The sequence below is a fragment of the Podarcis muralis genome, chromosome 3, assembly GCF_964188315.1.
Source record: "Podarcis muralis chromosome 3, rPodMur119.hap1.1, whole genome shotgun sequence".
NCBI lineage: Eukaryota > Metazoa > Chordata > Lepidosauria > Squamata > Lacertidae > Podarcis > Podarcis muralis.
In genome coordinates this window covers 1,909,965-1,926,898 of record NC_135657.1, presented here as the reverse complement: position 1 = coordinate 1,926,898, position 16,934 = coordinate 1,909,965, and the positions used below count along the sequence as shown (strand labels likewise).

General features: G+C 49.4%; 1 protein-coding gene across 1 annotated transcript; it reads left to right on the top strand.

Annotated features, from left to right (window-relative positions):
• The first annotated feature begins 1,059 nt into the window (after positions 1-1,059).
• On the top strand, positions 1,060-15,625 carry SLC35F6 (solute carrier family 35 member F6). Its single transcript, XM_028725280.2, has 6 exons — positions 1,060-1,279; positions 8,149-8,224; positions 9,456-9,627; positions 11,021-11,233; positions 11,859-11,969; positions 13,420-15,625. Exons 1-6 carry the CDS (start codon positions 1,203-1,205, stop codon positions 13,887-13,889), a joined length of 1,119 nt encoding a protein of 372 aa, XP_028581113.2. The 5' UTR covers positions 1,060-1,202; the 3' UTR covers positions 13,890-15,625.
• The last annotated feature ends 1,309 nt before the right edge of the window (positions 15,626-16,934 follow it).

Below are 16,934 nucleotides of genomic sequence, written 5' to 3'. Positions count from 1 at the left end.
CCTCATGAGAAGAGAAGACTCCCTGGAAAAGACCCTGATGTTGGGAAAGATGGAGGGCACAAGGAGAAGGGGACGACAGAGGATGAGATGGTGGGACAGTGTTCTCGAAGCTACCAGCATGAGTTTGACCAAACTGCAGGAGGCAGTGGAAGACAGGAGGGCCTGGCGTGCTCTGGTCCAGGGGGTCACAAAGAGTTGGACACGACTAAACGACAACAATTATTATTATTATTATTTTGAATCCCAATTCTGTCTTCTGTGGCATTAGCTACCTCGATGCATCACATTGGGCGAAAAACAAGTCTATCTGCACCCCCACCCATAACTACAGCACTGCCCACTGGTCAGTGAAGTCCTGACCACTGTCCACCTGTTTCATTGGATGCTTGGAGCTCAAAGCATCACTCAGACCAAACAACACAGACTCCCATTGTCTTCAGAGTCTGACAGATAATAATAGCAGTAATAATAATAACAGTATAATTTATTATTTATACCCCACCCATCTGGCTGGGTTTCCCCAGCCACATTGGGCGGCTCCCAAGAGAATATTAATATCAATAATAATAATAATAAAGCAATCAAACATCAAACATTAAAAACTTCGCTAAACAGGGCTGCCTTCAGATGTCTTCTAAAAGTCAGATGGCAACCAGAGCTTACCATTCTAAAAAAAGTACACACTGCTACATTTAAAATACATCAGGAGATAAACAAAGTCCATTATTAACTAAAAGCACTCATCCTGCGATAACGTTAACAGGACATAGCGCCACGCTCCCGGCACCTCCGGGACCCGACTAAAAATATTCATTTAAAGCGAGATTTTTTTATTTTATTTTTTGCTGCATTAATAGAATAGCAGGAAGAGACACCCCGTTTGCATCCTGCAAAAATAGCAATTGCAAAAAAAAAAAAAAAAATCAGAGTTTGCAAGTGTGTGCAGGGGGGGAGCTTGGAGGAGTGACCCTTTTGCACGGTGATTGGCACGAGGGGGGCGGTCCCCAGATTTGGGAGCCTCCCCCCTCCCTCCCCCAGCCCCCCGTCAGCTGACTGGCTGCGGTCATGTGACCTGCCGAGGAGGAAACGCGCCCGGGCTGTGGCTGAGCGGAGCAGCTGCTTTGGTGCCGGAGCTGCAAAGCGGATCCGGGCGAGTTTAATTTCCTTTTATTCCTGGAAGAAAGCTCGGCTGCGGAGCGAGGATGGCCTGGACCAAGTACCAGCTCTTCCTGGCCGGGCTGATGCTGGTCACCGGCTCCATCAACACCCTCTCGGCCAAGTAAGTCCGGGTCCGTCCCCCCCGCCACTGCCTTCTCCTCCTCGTGGGGTGTTCCAGATGGCCTTTGGGGGTCCCTTCCAAGCCGGGAATGCTGGGGCGAGGGGTCCAGGCGGGCGGGATTTGGGGAAGGAGGAGGTCTTGTTGCAGTTTTTTGGGTTTTTTTGAAATTGCATTTTATTATTACAGTGGTACCTCGGGTTACAGACGCTTCAGGTTACAGACGCTTCAGGTTACAGACTCCGCTAACCCAGAAATAGTACCTCGGGTTAAGAACTTTGCTTCAGGATGAGAACAGAAATCGGGCTCTGGCGGCGTGGCAGCAGCAGGAGGCCCCATTAGCTAAAGTGGTGCTTTAGGTTAAGAACAGTTTCAGGATAAGAACGGACCTCTGGAACGAATTAAGTTCTTAACCCGCAGTACCACTGTATTAATAGTAATAATACTTTATTATTTATACCCCGCCCATCAGGCTGGGTTTCCCCAGCCACTCTGGGCGACTTCCAACAGAACACTAAAATACAATAACCTATTAAACTTTAAAAGCTTCCCTAAAGAGGGCTGCCTTCAGATGTCTTCTAAAAGTCTGGTAGCTGTTCTTCTCTTTGACATCTGGTGGGAGGGCGTTCCACAGGGCAGGCGCCACCACCGAAAAGGCCCTCTGCCTGGTTCCCTGTAACTTGGCTTCTCACAGAGAGGGAACTGGCAGAAGACCCTTGGCGCTGGACCTCAGTGTCCGGGCTGGACAATGGGGGTGGAGATGCTCCTTCAGGTCTACTGGACCGAGGCCATTTATTTGTTAACATTCTTATGTTACATCGGTAAACGCTGTCCTATTACATTACAGGACTTGCTATAATATGTATACAAAAATATATTTTATATACCTAGAAAGAAAATGAAACAAAAATAAAAAGAAAGAACAGAGGAAAAAACAAAAACAAATTCCCCTCCCCAAAATCATATACATACCAACACACTAGACTTCCTGTCTTTCCCGTTGTATATTCCTTTTTTATAATAACTTATAATAATAATAATTTATTATTAATACCCCGCCCATCTGGCTGGGTTTCCCCAGCCACTCTGGGCAGCTTCCAACAGAACACTAAAATACAAACTTTCTTACATTCCCACCACATAGGATAAAATGTTCCTTGACTTTCAGCTTCACTCAATGTGCTAGGAGAGAGGGCAAATTTGTCCGTGAATTTGTCCAATCTGCTTTTGAAACCATCCAAGTTGACGGTCCTCACTGCCTCCTGTGGCAGGGAGTTCCACAGTTTAACTACGCACTGCTGTATGAAATCTAAAGGCAGCCATCTGAGCAGCAGCAGCAGCAGCAGCAGCATCCTTGTCTTTTTAGCTAAGCCAGCAGAATGTGGACCTCTCCTGACGGTGCATCTTTCGCTCGCTTACTCAGCTCCCGATTTTGCAAGAAGCAGCCCCCAGGAACACAAAGCTTACTCATTGCTTTGGTCTGGAGGGAGGGGCAAGAAACCCAGAACGCCACAGGTTTCGAAACCCCTGCAGCCGTACAAACGCCGTCTCCGTGTTCACAAGCACTAGGGGTGAAGAGGCAAAGTCCAGAGACCACTCCCAGTGCCGGATTTACATATAAGCTAAACAAGCTCTAGCTTAGGGCCCCACTCTCTTAGGGGCCCCCAAAAAATCTAAAGCGGAAAAACTGGATGTACATTTCCAAAATTTGTTGTTGTTTAGTCGTTTAGTTGTGTCCGACTCTTCATGACCCCATGGACTAAGTTTCTTATTGGTATCTAAAGAAGTGTACATGCACACGAAAGCTCATACCAATAACAAACTTAGCTGGTCTCTAAGGTGTTGTTGTTGCTGTTGTTGTTTAGTCATTTAGTCGTGTCCGCCTCTTCGTGACCCCCTGGTCCAGAGCACGCCAGGCCCTCCTGTCTTCCACTGCCTCCTGCAGTTTTGTCCAACTCATGCTGGTACCTTCCAGAACACTGTCCCACCATCTCATCCTCTGTCGCCCCCTTCTCCTTGCGCCCTCCATCTTTCCCAGCATCAGGGTCTTTTCCAGGGAGTCTTCTCTTCTCATGAGGTGGCCAAAGTATTGGAGCCTCAGCTTCAGGATCTGTCCTTCCAGTGAGCACTCAGGGCTGATTTCCTTCAGAATGGAGAGGTTGGATCTTCTTGCAGTCCATGGGACTCTCAAGAGTCTCCTCCAGCACCAGAATTCAAAAGCATCCATTCTTCGGCGATCAGCCTTCTTTATGGTCCAGCTCTCACTTCCATACATCACTACTGGGAAAACCATAGCTTGAACTATACAGACCTTGGTTGGCAAGGTGATGTCTCTGCTTTTTAAAATGTTGTCTAGGTTTGCCATCACCTTTCTCCCAAGAAGCAGGCACCTTTTAATTTCATGGCTGCTGTCACCATCTGCAGTGATCATGCAGCACAAGAAAGTAACATTTCCAAAATATAAGATAAAAAACAAATGAAATAAAACCTACATACAGCAACAGTGTTTCGTGTGTGTGGACCTGTTAGGTCCATAAATTACCATATAGCATATACAGTAGACCAGGGGTCTGCAAGGTTTACCTCGCCTGAGCTGGTTCACTCCAGCAGACATCCCTCCATGTGTGCGCACATGAGTGCCCGCGCCTGCAATTTCCAGCATCTGCGCAGACAGGATTTTAGGTGCTGCACTGCGCTGGTTTAGTGCAGCGCATGGGCACTCAATGAGCGGTCGGCTCAGTTCAGGGGCGGCTCGGGGGCTGGTTAAATGACCCCTGTGGGCCGCTATGTGGATTTAAACTCAGGATTTAACCTCCTTCCGTCGGGCCTGTAAGACAGAGCTATTCTGCCTGGTCTTTAATTTGAATTCAGCCTGATCTTCCTTCCCTCTCGCCTTTTATGAAGATTATGAAAAGACCCCACAGCTAATTCTCCCCTGGCCTCCTCGCTGGCCCAAGTAGGACCAATTCAGCCAGCTAGCCCTGGGGATTCATGTTATTCATGTTTTTATACTGTATTTTATTCTGCTTTTACAATTAAGTGTTTTAAAGTGTTTTAAATTTGTTGTTAGCCGCCCTGAGCCCAGTTTTTGAACCGGGAAGGGCGGGGTATAAATAAAAAATTATTATTATTATTATTATTATTGTGGCCCATGGGCCTTAGGTTGCCTACCCCTGTAGTAGATCCTCAGCTTACGTTACCCTCGGGTAACGTAAACTTTGGGTTGCAAAAGCGGCAAACCCGGAAGTATATTTCCGAGTTTTGCCGCTCACGCATGCGCAGAAGTGTCCTATGCACTGTGCGCATGCACAGAAGCGTTTTCCCATGCCGCGCACGTGCGCAGAAGCGGCGCCTCCAGTTGCAGAACTTCGGGATACCGCCGGATCTCCATAACGGATGCCGTCCACAACTGGAGGTACGACTGTGTTCAACACAAAAAAACAGCGACCATTTGTTGTTGGCAAAGGACAGCTGGACATATAAAGGGGCCCATTACCTTCAGTAGCTGAGGGCCTCATCCAGCCTAAATCCGGCCCTGCACCCTCCCCAAATCAGCCTTCAGCAAGCTAGTTACCCACCAATTGTTTTGGACGGCAGTGACTCCGTAGAGGAAGAATGCAGAATCATAGAACTGTTGGAAGGGACCCGAGGGTCATCCAGCCCAACCCCGTACAATGCCGGAATCTCGAATTCAGCATCCGTGAGCCGTGTTCTTACGGCTGAGGAACTGCTGTGCGCTTTCCCTGAGAGACGTCTCGACCAGCCTTGCGACGCGGAGCATCTCCTTGCCTTTCATTTCTGGCAGAGATGAATGGCAGGCCGGACATCTGATCTGCGGCAGACTCTACCTTCTTTGTTATATCCAGGTCTCCGGTTCCAGGAACCTGGCAGGCGCTTGGCGTGACGTCAGCCGACAGACACCACAGCTCTGCCTTTGCTCCTCGGCTGGGGGGCAAGTCCAGGCACGGAGCGAGAAGCCGGCACTGAAACAATTCCTTTTTTTTAAAAAAAAAAAGATATTTATTAAAGTTTTAGACAATAAAACAAACTTCACATTCACAACCAAAAAGAAAAAACACCATCACAATCAATCAAAAAAGCCGTTCCCAGTCAGCAAACATTATATTATAACCAATATCTTGGGCCCACTTTATCATAGCTGATTTGACCGTTTCATCCTGAGTGTTCCATTTTAACAGCAAGTTATACATTCTTGAAAGTACCTTAGTTTTAGGTTCTAACAGTTCTGTTTCTAGTTTCAATTTTTCCACCTGGAAGCCTGTTTTTTTGTCCATATTAAAAACCTCCCTAATTTGACGATAATGCAACCAATCTCGCACTTTATCCTTTAGTTTCTCAAAACTCTGCAATCTCCATGTGTCTCCATCATTTTCTAATATCTCCCAATATTTTGGCCACTTGGCCTCCATATTGAGTCTTTTCTGAGCCTTAGCTTCCATTGGTGACAACCACCTTGGGGTCTTATTTTCTAATAAATCTTTGTATCTTGTCCAGACATTAAACACTGCTTTCCTGACAATATGGTTCTTAAATGCTTTATGAGCTTTAACCTTGTCGTACCACAAATATGCATGCCACCCGAACACATTGTTGAACCCTTCCAAATCCAAAGTATCAGTGTTCTCTAGAAGTAGCCAGTCTTTCAACCAGCAGAAAGCTGCTGATTCATAATACAGTTTCATGTCTGGCAGGGCAAACCCACCTCTTTCTTTAGCATCAGTTAGTATTTTAAATTTTATTCTGGGCTTTTTGCCCTGCCAGACAAACTTAGAGATATCTCTCTGCCACTTCTTGAAACAATCCATCTTGTCCACAATCTGCAAAGTCTGAAACAAAAACAACATTTTTGGCAATACATTCATCTTTATAGCAGCAATTCGACCCAGCAAGGAAAGCTTCAATTTTGACCAAATTTCTAGATCCTTTTTGATTTCTGACCAACATTTTTCATAGTTATCTTTGAATAAATTCAAGTTTTTAGCCGTCATATTAACCCCTAGATATTTCACCTTTCTAACCACATTTAACTCTGTCTCCTTCTGAAACCTTTCTTTTTCCATAGTTGTCAAGTTTTTTTCCAAAACCTTAGTTTTTTGTTTGTTTAATTTAAATCCCGCCACCCGACCGAATTCTTGAATCAGTTCTAAAACTCTTTTCATACTAGATTCTGGCTCCTGTAATGTCAAAACCAGGTCATCTGCAAAGGCCTTAAGTTTGTATTGTTTAGCTCCGACCTGAATTCCTTCAATCGACCGGTCCCTTCTTGAAACAATTCCTTTCCAGCTGCTTCGTACTGCTCTAACACTGAACCATCTTAGGCAAAGGCAAAGCAATGGCCTACGCGGCCATCGGCTTGGGATTTTTAGTTGTGATTTCTGCTTTGCAGCGGGTTGGACTAGATGACCCCTGGGACCCCGTCCCGCTGGGTTCCATACCTGGGAGGCCTCCAGGTACCCTGCTGCTGTTAGGAACCAGCCTTCCCTAACCTGGTGCCCGCCAAACGTTTTGGACTTGTCTGCACAGTTTCCTTGCTGAAACTCTCCCATGTATTCTGTTTCGGACAGACCTGGTATACAGCTTGATACTCTAAAATTAATTGATTTTTAAGAAGGTAAGAACAAACTGACCTAAAAAAAATAAAATTCAAAAGACAGTATTTTAAAATATGCATTACAGTGGTACCTCGGATTAAGAACTTAATTTGTTCCAGAGGTCTGTTATTAACCTGAAACTGTTGTTAACCTGAAGCACCACTTTAGTTAATGGGGCCTCCTGCTGCTGCTGGAGCACGATTTCTGTTCTCATCCTGAAGCAAAGTTCTTAACCCGAGGTAATATTTCTGGGTTAGCAGAGTCTGTAACCTGAAGCGTATCTAACCTGAGGTACCACTGTATAAAATATTGTAGCAAGGATTACGAGGTTTTCGAGATACAGTGGTACCTTGGGTTAAGTACTTAATTCGTTCCGGAGGTCCGTTCTTAACCTGAAACTCTTCTTAACCTGAAGCACCACTTTAGCTAATGGGGCCTCCTGCTGCCGCCACGCTGCCGGAGCACGATTTCTGTTCTCATCCTGAATTAAAGTTTTTAACCCGAGGTACTATTTGTGGGTTAACAGAGTCTGTAACCTGAAGTGTAGGTAACCCGAGGTACCACTGTACTGAAATCTGTGTGAGACCCCGGATTCCACCTGTGGAGGCGGGCCTTGGCCCAGTATACCTGAAGGAGTGTCTCCACCCTCATCATTATGTTCAGACACTGAGGGCCTTCTGGTGGTTCCCTCATTGTGAGAAGCAAAGCTACAGGGAACTAGGCAGAGGGCCTTCTCGGTAGTGGCGCCCGCCTTGTGGAATGCCCTCCCACCAGATGTCAAAGAGAAAAACAACTACAGTGGATGCTCGGTTTGCGAACGTGATCCGTGAGGGATGCACGTTCGCAACCTGCAGCGTTTGTACCCCGAGTCTGCGCACACACAGGCTGCGATTCGGCGCTTATGTGCAAAGCGTGATTTAGCGTTTCTGTGCATGCGCAACTGCCGAAACCCGGAAGTAGTCCTTTCCGGTACTTCCAGGTTTCAGCGGTCCGCAACCCAAAAAAACGCAACTTGAAGCGGCTGTAACCCGAGGTATGACCGTACCAGACTTTTAGAAGACATCTGAAGATAGCCCTGTTCAGGGAAGCTTTTAATGTTTGATGTTTTATCATGTTTTTAATATTCTGTTGGGAGCTGCCGAAAGTGGCTGGGGTAAACCCAGTCAGGTGGGCAGGGTATAAATAGTAAATGATGATGATGATGATGGAAGCCCAAGGAGGTGCATGTGGCAGGTTCTAACCAATGCCCCTCTTTTTCAGGTGGGCAGACAGGCTGAGCGCGCGAGGATGCAATGCCACGAGCGAAGAGCACACCTTCCAGCATCCCTTCCTCCAGGTACTGCCAGATGGACTCTGCCTGCTTCCACGTAACGTAGAGGCTTCCATCCTCCTTTGATTGCGTATCTGCCCATTTTGGCCCTGGGGTGCTGCCCCCAAATGGCCAGGTTGCTGGCAGGGGCTCCCTTCAGATCCCATAAAACCTGTTTTGAATCAGCTGTGCTGACCGCCGGTTTCTTTCTACGCACAATTCAGGGGGCTGACGTCAGTGTTCAAAGCCCTAAATGGACATAGCTGTCAACTTTTCCCTTTTCTTGCAAGGAATCCTATTCGGAATAAGGGTATTTCCCATTAAAAAGGGGGGAAATTGACAGCTATGTAAATGGATCAGGCCCCACATACCTGAAAGTCTCCTCCCTGAGATCAGCAGAGGGACTCTCTTGGTCAGGGTTCGGCAACGTGCGGCCCATGGGCCAGATGCGGCCCACAAAGACCATTTTACCAGCCCACAAGCCACCCCTGAGCCAAGCCGCCCACTCGGCGAGGGACTCGCCAAGCGGTACTGGAAACTGCGTCTGCACACACACAGCTACTGGAAATCACGTCTGTGCATGCCCAGACGCCGAAAATCCCTTCTGCGCAGGCATCTGTGGCAGTCTGGCTCACGGACAATCTGCCATGGTCAGTAAACCTTGCTGACCCCTGCCCTTGGTCATGGGTAGGCAAACTAAGGCCCGGGGGCCAGATCTGGCCCAATCCGGCCCGTGGACTGTCCGGGAATCAGCATCGTTTTACAGGTGTAGAATGTGTCCTTTTATTTAAAATGCATCTCTGGGTTATTTGTGGGGCATATTAATTCGTTCATTTCCCCCCCTCCGAAATACAGCGGTACCTCTGGATACGAACGGGATCCGTTCTGGAGCCCGTTCGCATCCTGAAGTAAACGTAAGACGTGACTGCGCATCTGTGCGGGTCGCGTTTTGCCGCTTCCGCACATGACGTCATATTGAGCGTCTGCGTCACGCTCCGTTACTTCTGGGTCACCGCGGAGCGCAACCCGAAAATATCCCGAAGCTACTTCAACCCGAGGTATGACTGTATAGTCCGGCCCCCCACAAGGTCTGAGGAACAGTGGACCGGCCCCCGGCTGAAAAAGTTTGCCAAGCCCTGTCCTAGAAGCACAGAGCTACATAGTTTGGAAGCGACCCCGTAGATTGCAGAAATCATGTTGCTGATCTGCTACTGGTCATGATCCAGAAAGCTCACAGACCCCCTTTCTTGCCTCCCAGGCTGTGGGCATGTTCCTGGGGGAGTTCTCCTGTCTCGCTGTCTTCTACCTCCTGCTCTGCAATGACCGGCGGAGGCCAGAGCCCACCATGGACCCCCCTCAGTCCTACAACCCGCTCCTTTTCCTGGGTCCAGCCCTGTGCGACATGACAGGGACTAGCCTCATGTATGTGGGTAAGTGATGCTTGGCGGTTGCTTTCTCCTCTGCGAAAACTTGGGCGTGTGGAGAGCCCTGCTGGCAATCTATCTTTCTCACAAACTCATATTTTTCGAGGAAAGAAGGAGCAGAAACGCTTGCAATACGTCTCTTAATATTTGTAGTATTTACTGCGATTTCCTATGCCTGGACGGGGTAAGGAAGCGTAAAACTGTCCCGATGCAGTTCTTTCCTTGCTAAGCAAACACAAGCTCTGCAGATCTTTAAAGTTAATAGAAGGCCCAGTAAAAACGAAGGGTCTTTTGGAGGGGGGTGGGACACACAGATGTTGCTGCAGCAATTTAAAAACTAGGGGTCAGCGCAGTTTTCCCAGTAGTTTTAGAGGAGGATTTTTACTCAGGATAGATCTTCGGTCTGTTCCCCATTGCATGCCCCCATGGCCCCCTTTTATTTCCCCATCCCCTCTCATCCTTTTATATATATATGTTTATTTTTTATAAAAGGATGAGAGGGGAGGGGAAATTTCAAATTTATTTACGGTGGTAAATAAAGTTCGCAAACTGGAACACTAAACAAGGCTGCCTTCAGATGTATTCTAAAAGTCAGATAGTTGTTTATTTCCTTGACATCTGGTGGGAAGGCGTTCCACAGGGCTGGCGCCACCACCGAGAAGGCCCTCTGCCTGGTTCCCTGTAACCGCACTTCTCGCAGGGAGGGAACCGCCAGAAGGCCCTCGGAGCTGGACCTCAGTGTCCGGGCAGAACAATAGGGGTGGTGACGATCCTTCATGTATACAGGACCGAGGCCATATAGGGCTTTCAAGGTCAGCACCAACACTCTGAATTGTGCTCGGAAACGTACTGGGAGCCAATTTAGGTCTTTCAGGACTGGTGTTATATGGTCTCGGCGGCCGCTCCCGGTCACCAGTCTAGCTGCCGCATTCCGGATTAGTTGTAGTTTCTGGGTCACCTTCAAAGGTAGCCCCACGTAGAGCGCATTGCAGTAGTCCAAGCGGGAGATAACCAGAGCATGCACTACCCTGGCGAGACAGTCCATGGACAGGGAGGGACTCATCCTGCGTACCAGATGGAGCAGGTAGACAGCCGCCCTGGACACAGAATTGACCTGCACCTCCATGGCCAGCTGTGAGTCCAAAATGACCCCCAGGCTGCACACCTGGTCCTTCAGGGGCACAGTTGCCCCATTCAGGACCAGGGAGTCCTCCATACCTGCCCGCCTCCTGTCCCCCAGAAACAGTACTTCTGTCTTGTCAGGATTCAGCCTCAATCTGTTAGCCGCCATCCATCCTCCAACCTCCAAAACAATCCAGAGCAAACTCTTCCTGTGTCTGATACCAAATATCCCTCCTTGAATTATTTCCTCCTCCGCCCCTCTTTTCCCTGCTTCCAGCTCTGAACATGACCAGCGCGTCCAGCTTCCAGATGCTGCGAGGGGCCGTCATCATCTTCACCGGCCTTCTCTCGGTGGCCTTCCTTGGACAGAAGCTGGTGCTCAGCCAGTGGCTGGGCATTCTGATCACCATCGTAGGGCTGGTGGTGGTGGGCTTGGCAGACCTGATGAGCAACGGAGACCATGAGCACAAGCTCAGCGAGGTCATCACAGGTATGGCAGAGCGGGGAGAGCCAAAGGGGGGTCCCCAATACCAGGAGGACGACTCTGCTGGCCTCCTGCAGCGCTCCTTTCCTTCGGGGTCCTTGCTTCTCTCTCCCGCTCCTAATTCTGTCCTCCTCAGATTGGCGGGTACCAGCAGAACTTCACATCTTATACAATGTTTTTTGGACTTCCATCAACACCTCTGATGATTTTCCGTTGTCATCGCTTATTATGCATTTCTTAATTTCATATTGCCTTTAATTATCTTCAACTAATAATTCTCCCCATTGTCTTTTGTGCAATAATTCATAATAATTCACTTTACGAAACTTCTTGCAGACCGGCTAGCGTAAATCTGTCCATCACAATTACTTTTCAAATAGTCTGTAAATTGACTCCAGTCTTCCGGCGAATCTTTGGTCCCGCGGGTTTCGAATCCAGGGTCAAATAAATTCATCTCCTCCTCAATGGGGGGCTACCTTGGGTATATAATTTGCTCTGATTTTCCTAGCGGCAGTCGCAAAGAGTGCTACATGCCAGGTCACATACTTATCTGTGTCTGTTAGGGTTAGGGGGGAGTGGGGGTGCCAGGCCCTTTCAGAACTGCCCAGACTCCCCTTTTCTCTCCCCGCAGGGGACCTTCTGATCATCATGGCTCAAGTGATTGTCGCCATCCAAATGGTGCTAGAACAGAAGTTTGTCTACAAGCACAACGTCCACCCCTTGCAGGCTGTGGGCACGGAAGGTGAGCAAGCAAGCAGGCGCTGGGGGAGCGGATTGGGGGCTTCGTCTTTTATTTCTAGGACTTCTCTCCCTTCTCCATCATTCTGCCCGGACACTGAGGTCCAGCGCTGAGGGCCTTCTGGCAGTTCCCTCACTGTGAGAAGCCAAGTTACAGGGAACCAGGTGGAGGGCCTTCTCGGTGGTGGCACCTGCCCTGTGGAACGCCCTCCCATCAGATGTCAAAGAGAAAAATAACTACCAGTCACACAGTCAATTATTCGGTAGCTGAACTGGGTTCCACACAGTAACAAAAACAAAACAAATAGAGCCGCAAAAACAAATACACAAAATAAATAGCAAAAACAGACAGACCTCAGAGTAACACTCAAAACGGAAATGTGGCACTCAATCTGGAAGCGTAACACTCAAAAGGGAGCACATTCAGCTTCTGAAAAAAGTTGGCAAACCAAAACACTTACAGTGGATGCTCGGGTTGCGAACGTGATCCATGCGGGATGCACGTTCGCAACCCGCAGCGACGCATTTGCACACACACGGGTTGCAATTCGGCACTTCTGCGCATGCACAAAGCACAATTTAGCGCTTTTGCGCATGCGCAACCCCCGGAAGTAACCCGTTCCGGTACTTCCGGGTTTCGACAGGTCCATAACCCGAAAAAATGCAGCCTGAAGCATCTGTAACCCAAGGTATGATTGTACTTCCGGGTTTGCAGTGTTTGGGTTCCAAGTTGTTTGAGTACCAAAGCGTTTGAGAACCAAGGTACCACTGTTCTGCCTATGCCATTCATTAATGGCTACATGCAGATTATTCATTAGCCACCCTCTCCCAATGCCTCATTTTCTCAAAACTATGTCCAACATCAAAGAAGGTCCCCAGCCCTATCACTTCCTCCTAACTAAATAATAATAATGATAATAATAATAATAATTTATTATTTATATCCCTCCCATTTGGCTGAGTCTCCCCAGCCACTCTGGGCAGCTCCCAATCAAGTGTTAAAAACAATACAGCACTAAATATTAAAAACTTCCCTAAACAGGGCTGCCTTCAGATGTCTTTTAAAGATAAGATAGCTGCTTATTTCCTTGACATCTGAAGGGAAGGCATTCCACAGGGCAGGCGCCACCACCGAGAAGGCCCTCTGCCTGGTTCCCTGTAACCTCACTTCTCGCAATGAGGGAACCGCCAGAAGGCCCTCAGAGCTGGATGATTAGGATATTAAAGGCTGTTCTCAGCCATCAAAGAACTTAACAAGAGACAGGGAAGGAACAGAGGCAGGAAGGATAACCGCGTCAGATCACTAACTCCTCGAAATACAATTCATTTTCCGGATAGATCGCCCACACAGTGGGAGGGTCATTGCTTCAGCCTATACCTCTCTTTCGGTTAGTTGATGGAAAGCCATGGCCCACGTCCTCCTTTCTGAGCACCTCTTTCTCCTCCCTGCTCAGGGTTTTTCGGCTTCCTCATCCTCTCCCTCCTGCTGGTCCCCATGTACTTCATCCCAGCGGGCAGTTTCGGGAGCGGACCGCGCCGCGTCCTGGAGGACGCCCTGGACGCCTTCTGCCAGATCGGCCGGGCGCCGCTCATCGCCGTGGCGCTGCTGGGCAACATCAGCAGCATCGCCTTCTTCAACTTTGCCGGCATCAGCGTCACCAAGGAGATCAGCGCCACCACCAGGATGGTGCTGGACAGCCTGCGCACCGTGGTCATCTGGGCCGTCAGCCTGGCTGTGGGCTGGGAAGTCTTCCATGCCCTCCAGATCCTTGGGTTCTTCATCCTCCTGCTAGGCGCCGCCATCTACAACGGCCTCCACCAGCCCCTGCTGGCACGGCTGCCCTGGCGGAGGGCGGCGGATGCAGATGTGGATAGGGAGGGCCTCTTGGCTGCGGATGGAGCTTCCATCAATGGAGACAGCTGACCGCCAATCAGTGTCCTTGCCTGCTCCAGAGCTTGGCCAGACCTCTGCTGGGCGGGCTGGCCAGCTTCTCAGGCTGGAGCACGAGACTGGTTTGGGGGTCTGCGTTGCCGTGAAATGTCGGGACGTTGCTCTGCCACCTGGCTCCTTGAGCAACTGCCAAGGAGATGCCCTCTGCTTTTGCTTGACCACATCTCTTATCGTCCCTGGCCGTGATGGGAGCGGGAGACCCAACGTGAGCCCGACATCGCCTGCTTTAAGCAATTGGTTGAGGGTTTTCTGTCACTGGCTGGTAGGCCTTCAGAAATCAGCGTGTGAGACATCTCTGGGCAGCTCGACTCCCAGACTGAATGGGCTTGGTTTGTGGGGACCCCTAACGCCTTCCGGGACTTTGTCCTTTCCCCCAACTTCCTTCACCCGAAGGTGATAAGGGAGGCCATTGCAGTGAGGTTTCCCAACAATCCTTTCCAGGAAGGAATTCCCTCGTTCTGCCCCTTCTGCTAAACAAAATATTTCTGTTTGCTCTCATCCCCGCCCAAAAGGATGCCCAGAGTGGTACAGATGCCCAGAGTCCAGAACTATTTCCCAGAATCCCCTCTGATGCGGCAACAAAGTCTAACCTCCCCCAGGCTGGCCGCCTCCAAGGTCTTTCAGGCAGCAGCACCTTCTGGGCTGCGGCGGGTGGAAGTTGTCGCCCCAAACATCTCGAAAGGGGATCCCAGGCTGATGAAGTCTGCTCTAACTTGGCAGTTCGATGTTTTTCCCCACTGGGTCTTTTCTGCCTGGTGAAAACCTCCCTAAGAAAAGCAAATGAGCATCTTTTTCTTAGGCCTCCCCTGTTTCTATCACACTTGGGGTTCTGCAGGAGGCAGTGGCGCAGATCGGGCCCCTTGAGGCTAGAGTTCGAATCAGTGCCATGGGAATCACTTCACAACCCTCACACCAGCGGCACGGGGTGCAGTTGTGGGTGACCTGAGAGTCCCTCGCCCTGTGGCACGGCGGTTCGCTGGGCCTTGCCTATCAGATCAGCTTTGGGCTGCCAGAATTACTGGGGAAACCCATTGATAGGGGCTCCTTTCCCGACGGATCACGTAGCTGCGATTGAGGGCTGTGGGAAAGGGAACACCCCAGACACGTCCCCACATATGCTGCTGTTACCTTGTCCACATTTTGGGGGGACAGGGGTGTCTCTGCTTCTTCCTAAGGCTGGAGCTGAGTGATGGGGATCGAAGGGATCCTCGATGCTCCCTTAGCATACTCAAGAGTAGGCAGCACCCCAGTTCCTTCGTCCGTCATGTGACGGAATATTCCCCCTCGTTCTGAGCATTTTGGAGGGGGCCCAGAGCACTCACTCCTCAACCCTCTCCTGATTCTGTTCGGAACCTGCGAAATGTGTTGCCCCCCAGCTATTTCGAGTCCTGGGACCTCTTAATTTCCCACTGCTAGCAAGGTGAAGGCGAGAGCTAAAGTCTTGCCCAGTTGTAGGGGACTTAAGAGGGCTCTCTGGTGCCATTTTGGGGTCCGGTCGTATGGAGAGCACCCCTCTCTCTTGCATCCACGCCATGAACACAGCTGGTCTAAGCTGCGCAGCCAGGATCCATCTCCTCGACAAAGTTCTCAGATGCTGAGCAGAACCACTTCGGTGCTATGGGGGACGAGAGGGAGGAATGGGCTTGTCTTTGCCTTGGGACTATGAACAAGAATGCATTTATTCACCAATAAAAACTTTCTCATCATAAGGCCGTTTCTAAAAAAAACAAGACTGGTTGAACTTTTTTTTTTAACATGTGGGCTTTTGACGGCATGTATGAGCCCAGGGCTCTCTTTTGGGGGGTTGGGACAAGGGGGGGGTGGCAAGAAAAGGGGAGCTGGAATTGGGGTGGCCTTGAGAGTGTTGCAGGAATTTATGTATAGGTTGGGGGGGTTGCCCCTCCAGCAGATGTCATGCACACGCAGCCCACTACCAAAATCAGCACAATCACTTTTGTGACTTGTCCCCACAAAACACTTCATCACAGTTTCTTCCTATCTATTCAAAGGGTCTTTGCTGCACGATACCAGATGTAAGAATTCGTTGATCAATGTATCTGTGTACTGGCTCACTGGGAAAACTTCGGAAATTCATATAGACACGTGAGCTCAGCTACTCAGTAGCCCCTCTGCCTGAGTGATAATCCCTGGCATCCTGATACCTGAGTGCCAGACAGGTAGCCATTCCAGAAATAACAAACCCAGATGAAGACAAAAGGGTGGGATTCACTTGGCTGGGAAACATGGAAATGTAAAGGTTCTCTTTTGTTACACTTGATGGGTATTTGGTGGAGGGCAAGGAGAACCATGGGGCAGGGTCCAGGATGCTCAGATTACTGCCACCAAACCTCCCCTTTCATGATGTAACCATGATGTAGTTTGGGGGGTGTAACATGGGGATTAGCAGCTAATAAAAGTTTGGGGGCTCTCTTGTTTGGGGCTTCCATCTTGTTCCACCTGGTGGCAGGTGGGAGTCCTGTCGTGACAGTCTTCAATAAAGACCAAGCCGACTGGCTGCCGTTTTGTGTTGGTGTCCTTGGTTTTTGTCCAAGGGACCCTCAGATTTCTCCGTTAACAAGAGACCTGAACGAATTTGTGGAGGGGGAGAGGACTATGGACGGCCATGCTCTGCTGTCTTCAGTCAGAGGCAGCAAGGCTTCTGATTCCTGTATCCCGATTCCGACTTCTTCCGGCGGCACAAAGTTAAACTCTGGAACTCTCTGCCACTTGAGGCAGCGATCCCCAACAACACTGGCTGGCCACTGTGAGAACAGGAAGCTGGACTGGCCTGATCCTGCAGGCTCTTCTTAGGAGCATTAAGCTACCAGGTCCGTTTGGAATATAAACGCCTTTTCCCGGTGGTGGTGGGCGGATTCCCTGGGGCCATGGCGTGATGGCAGACCATGTTTTTCATGCTGTTAAAAGTTGGTGATTTTTTGTTTGAAATCTTGTTTGCCAAAAATTAAAACCACACGTACCTTAAAGATAAGTGTGTTGGCTTTCTTATCACTTTTTTTT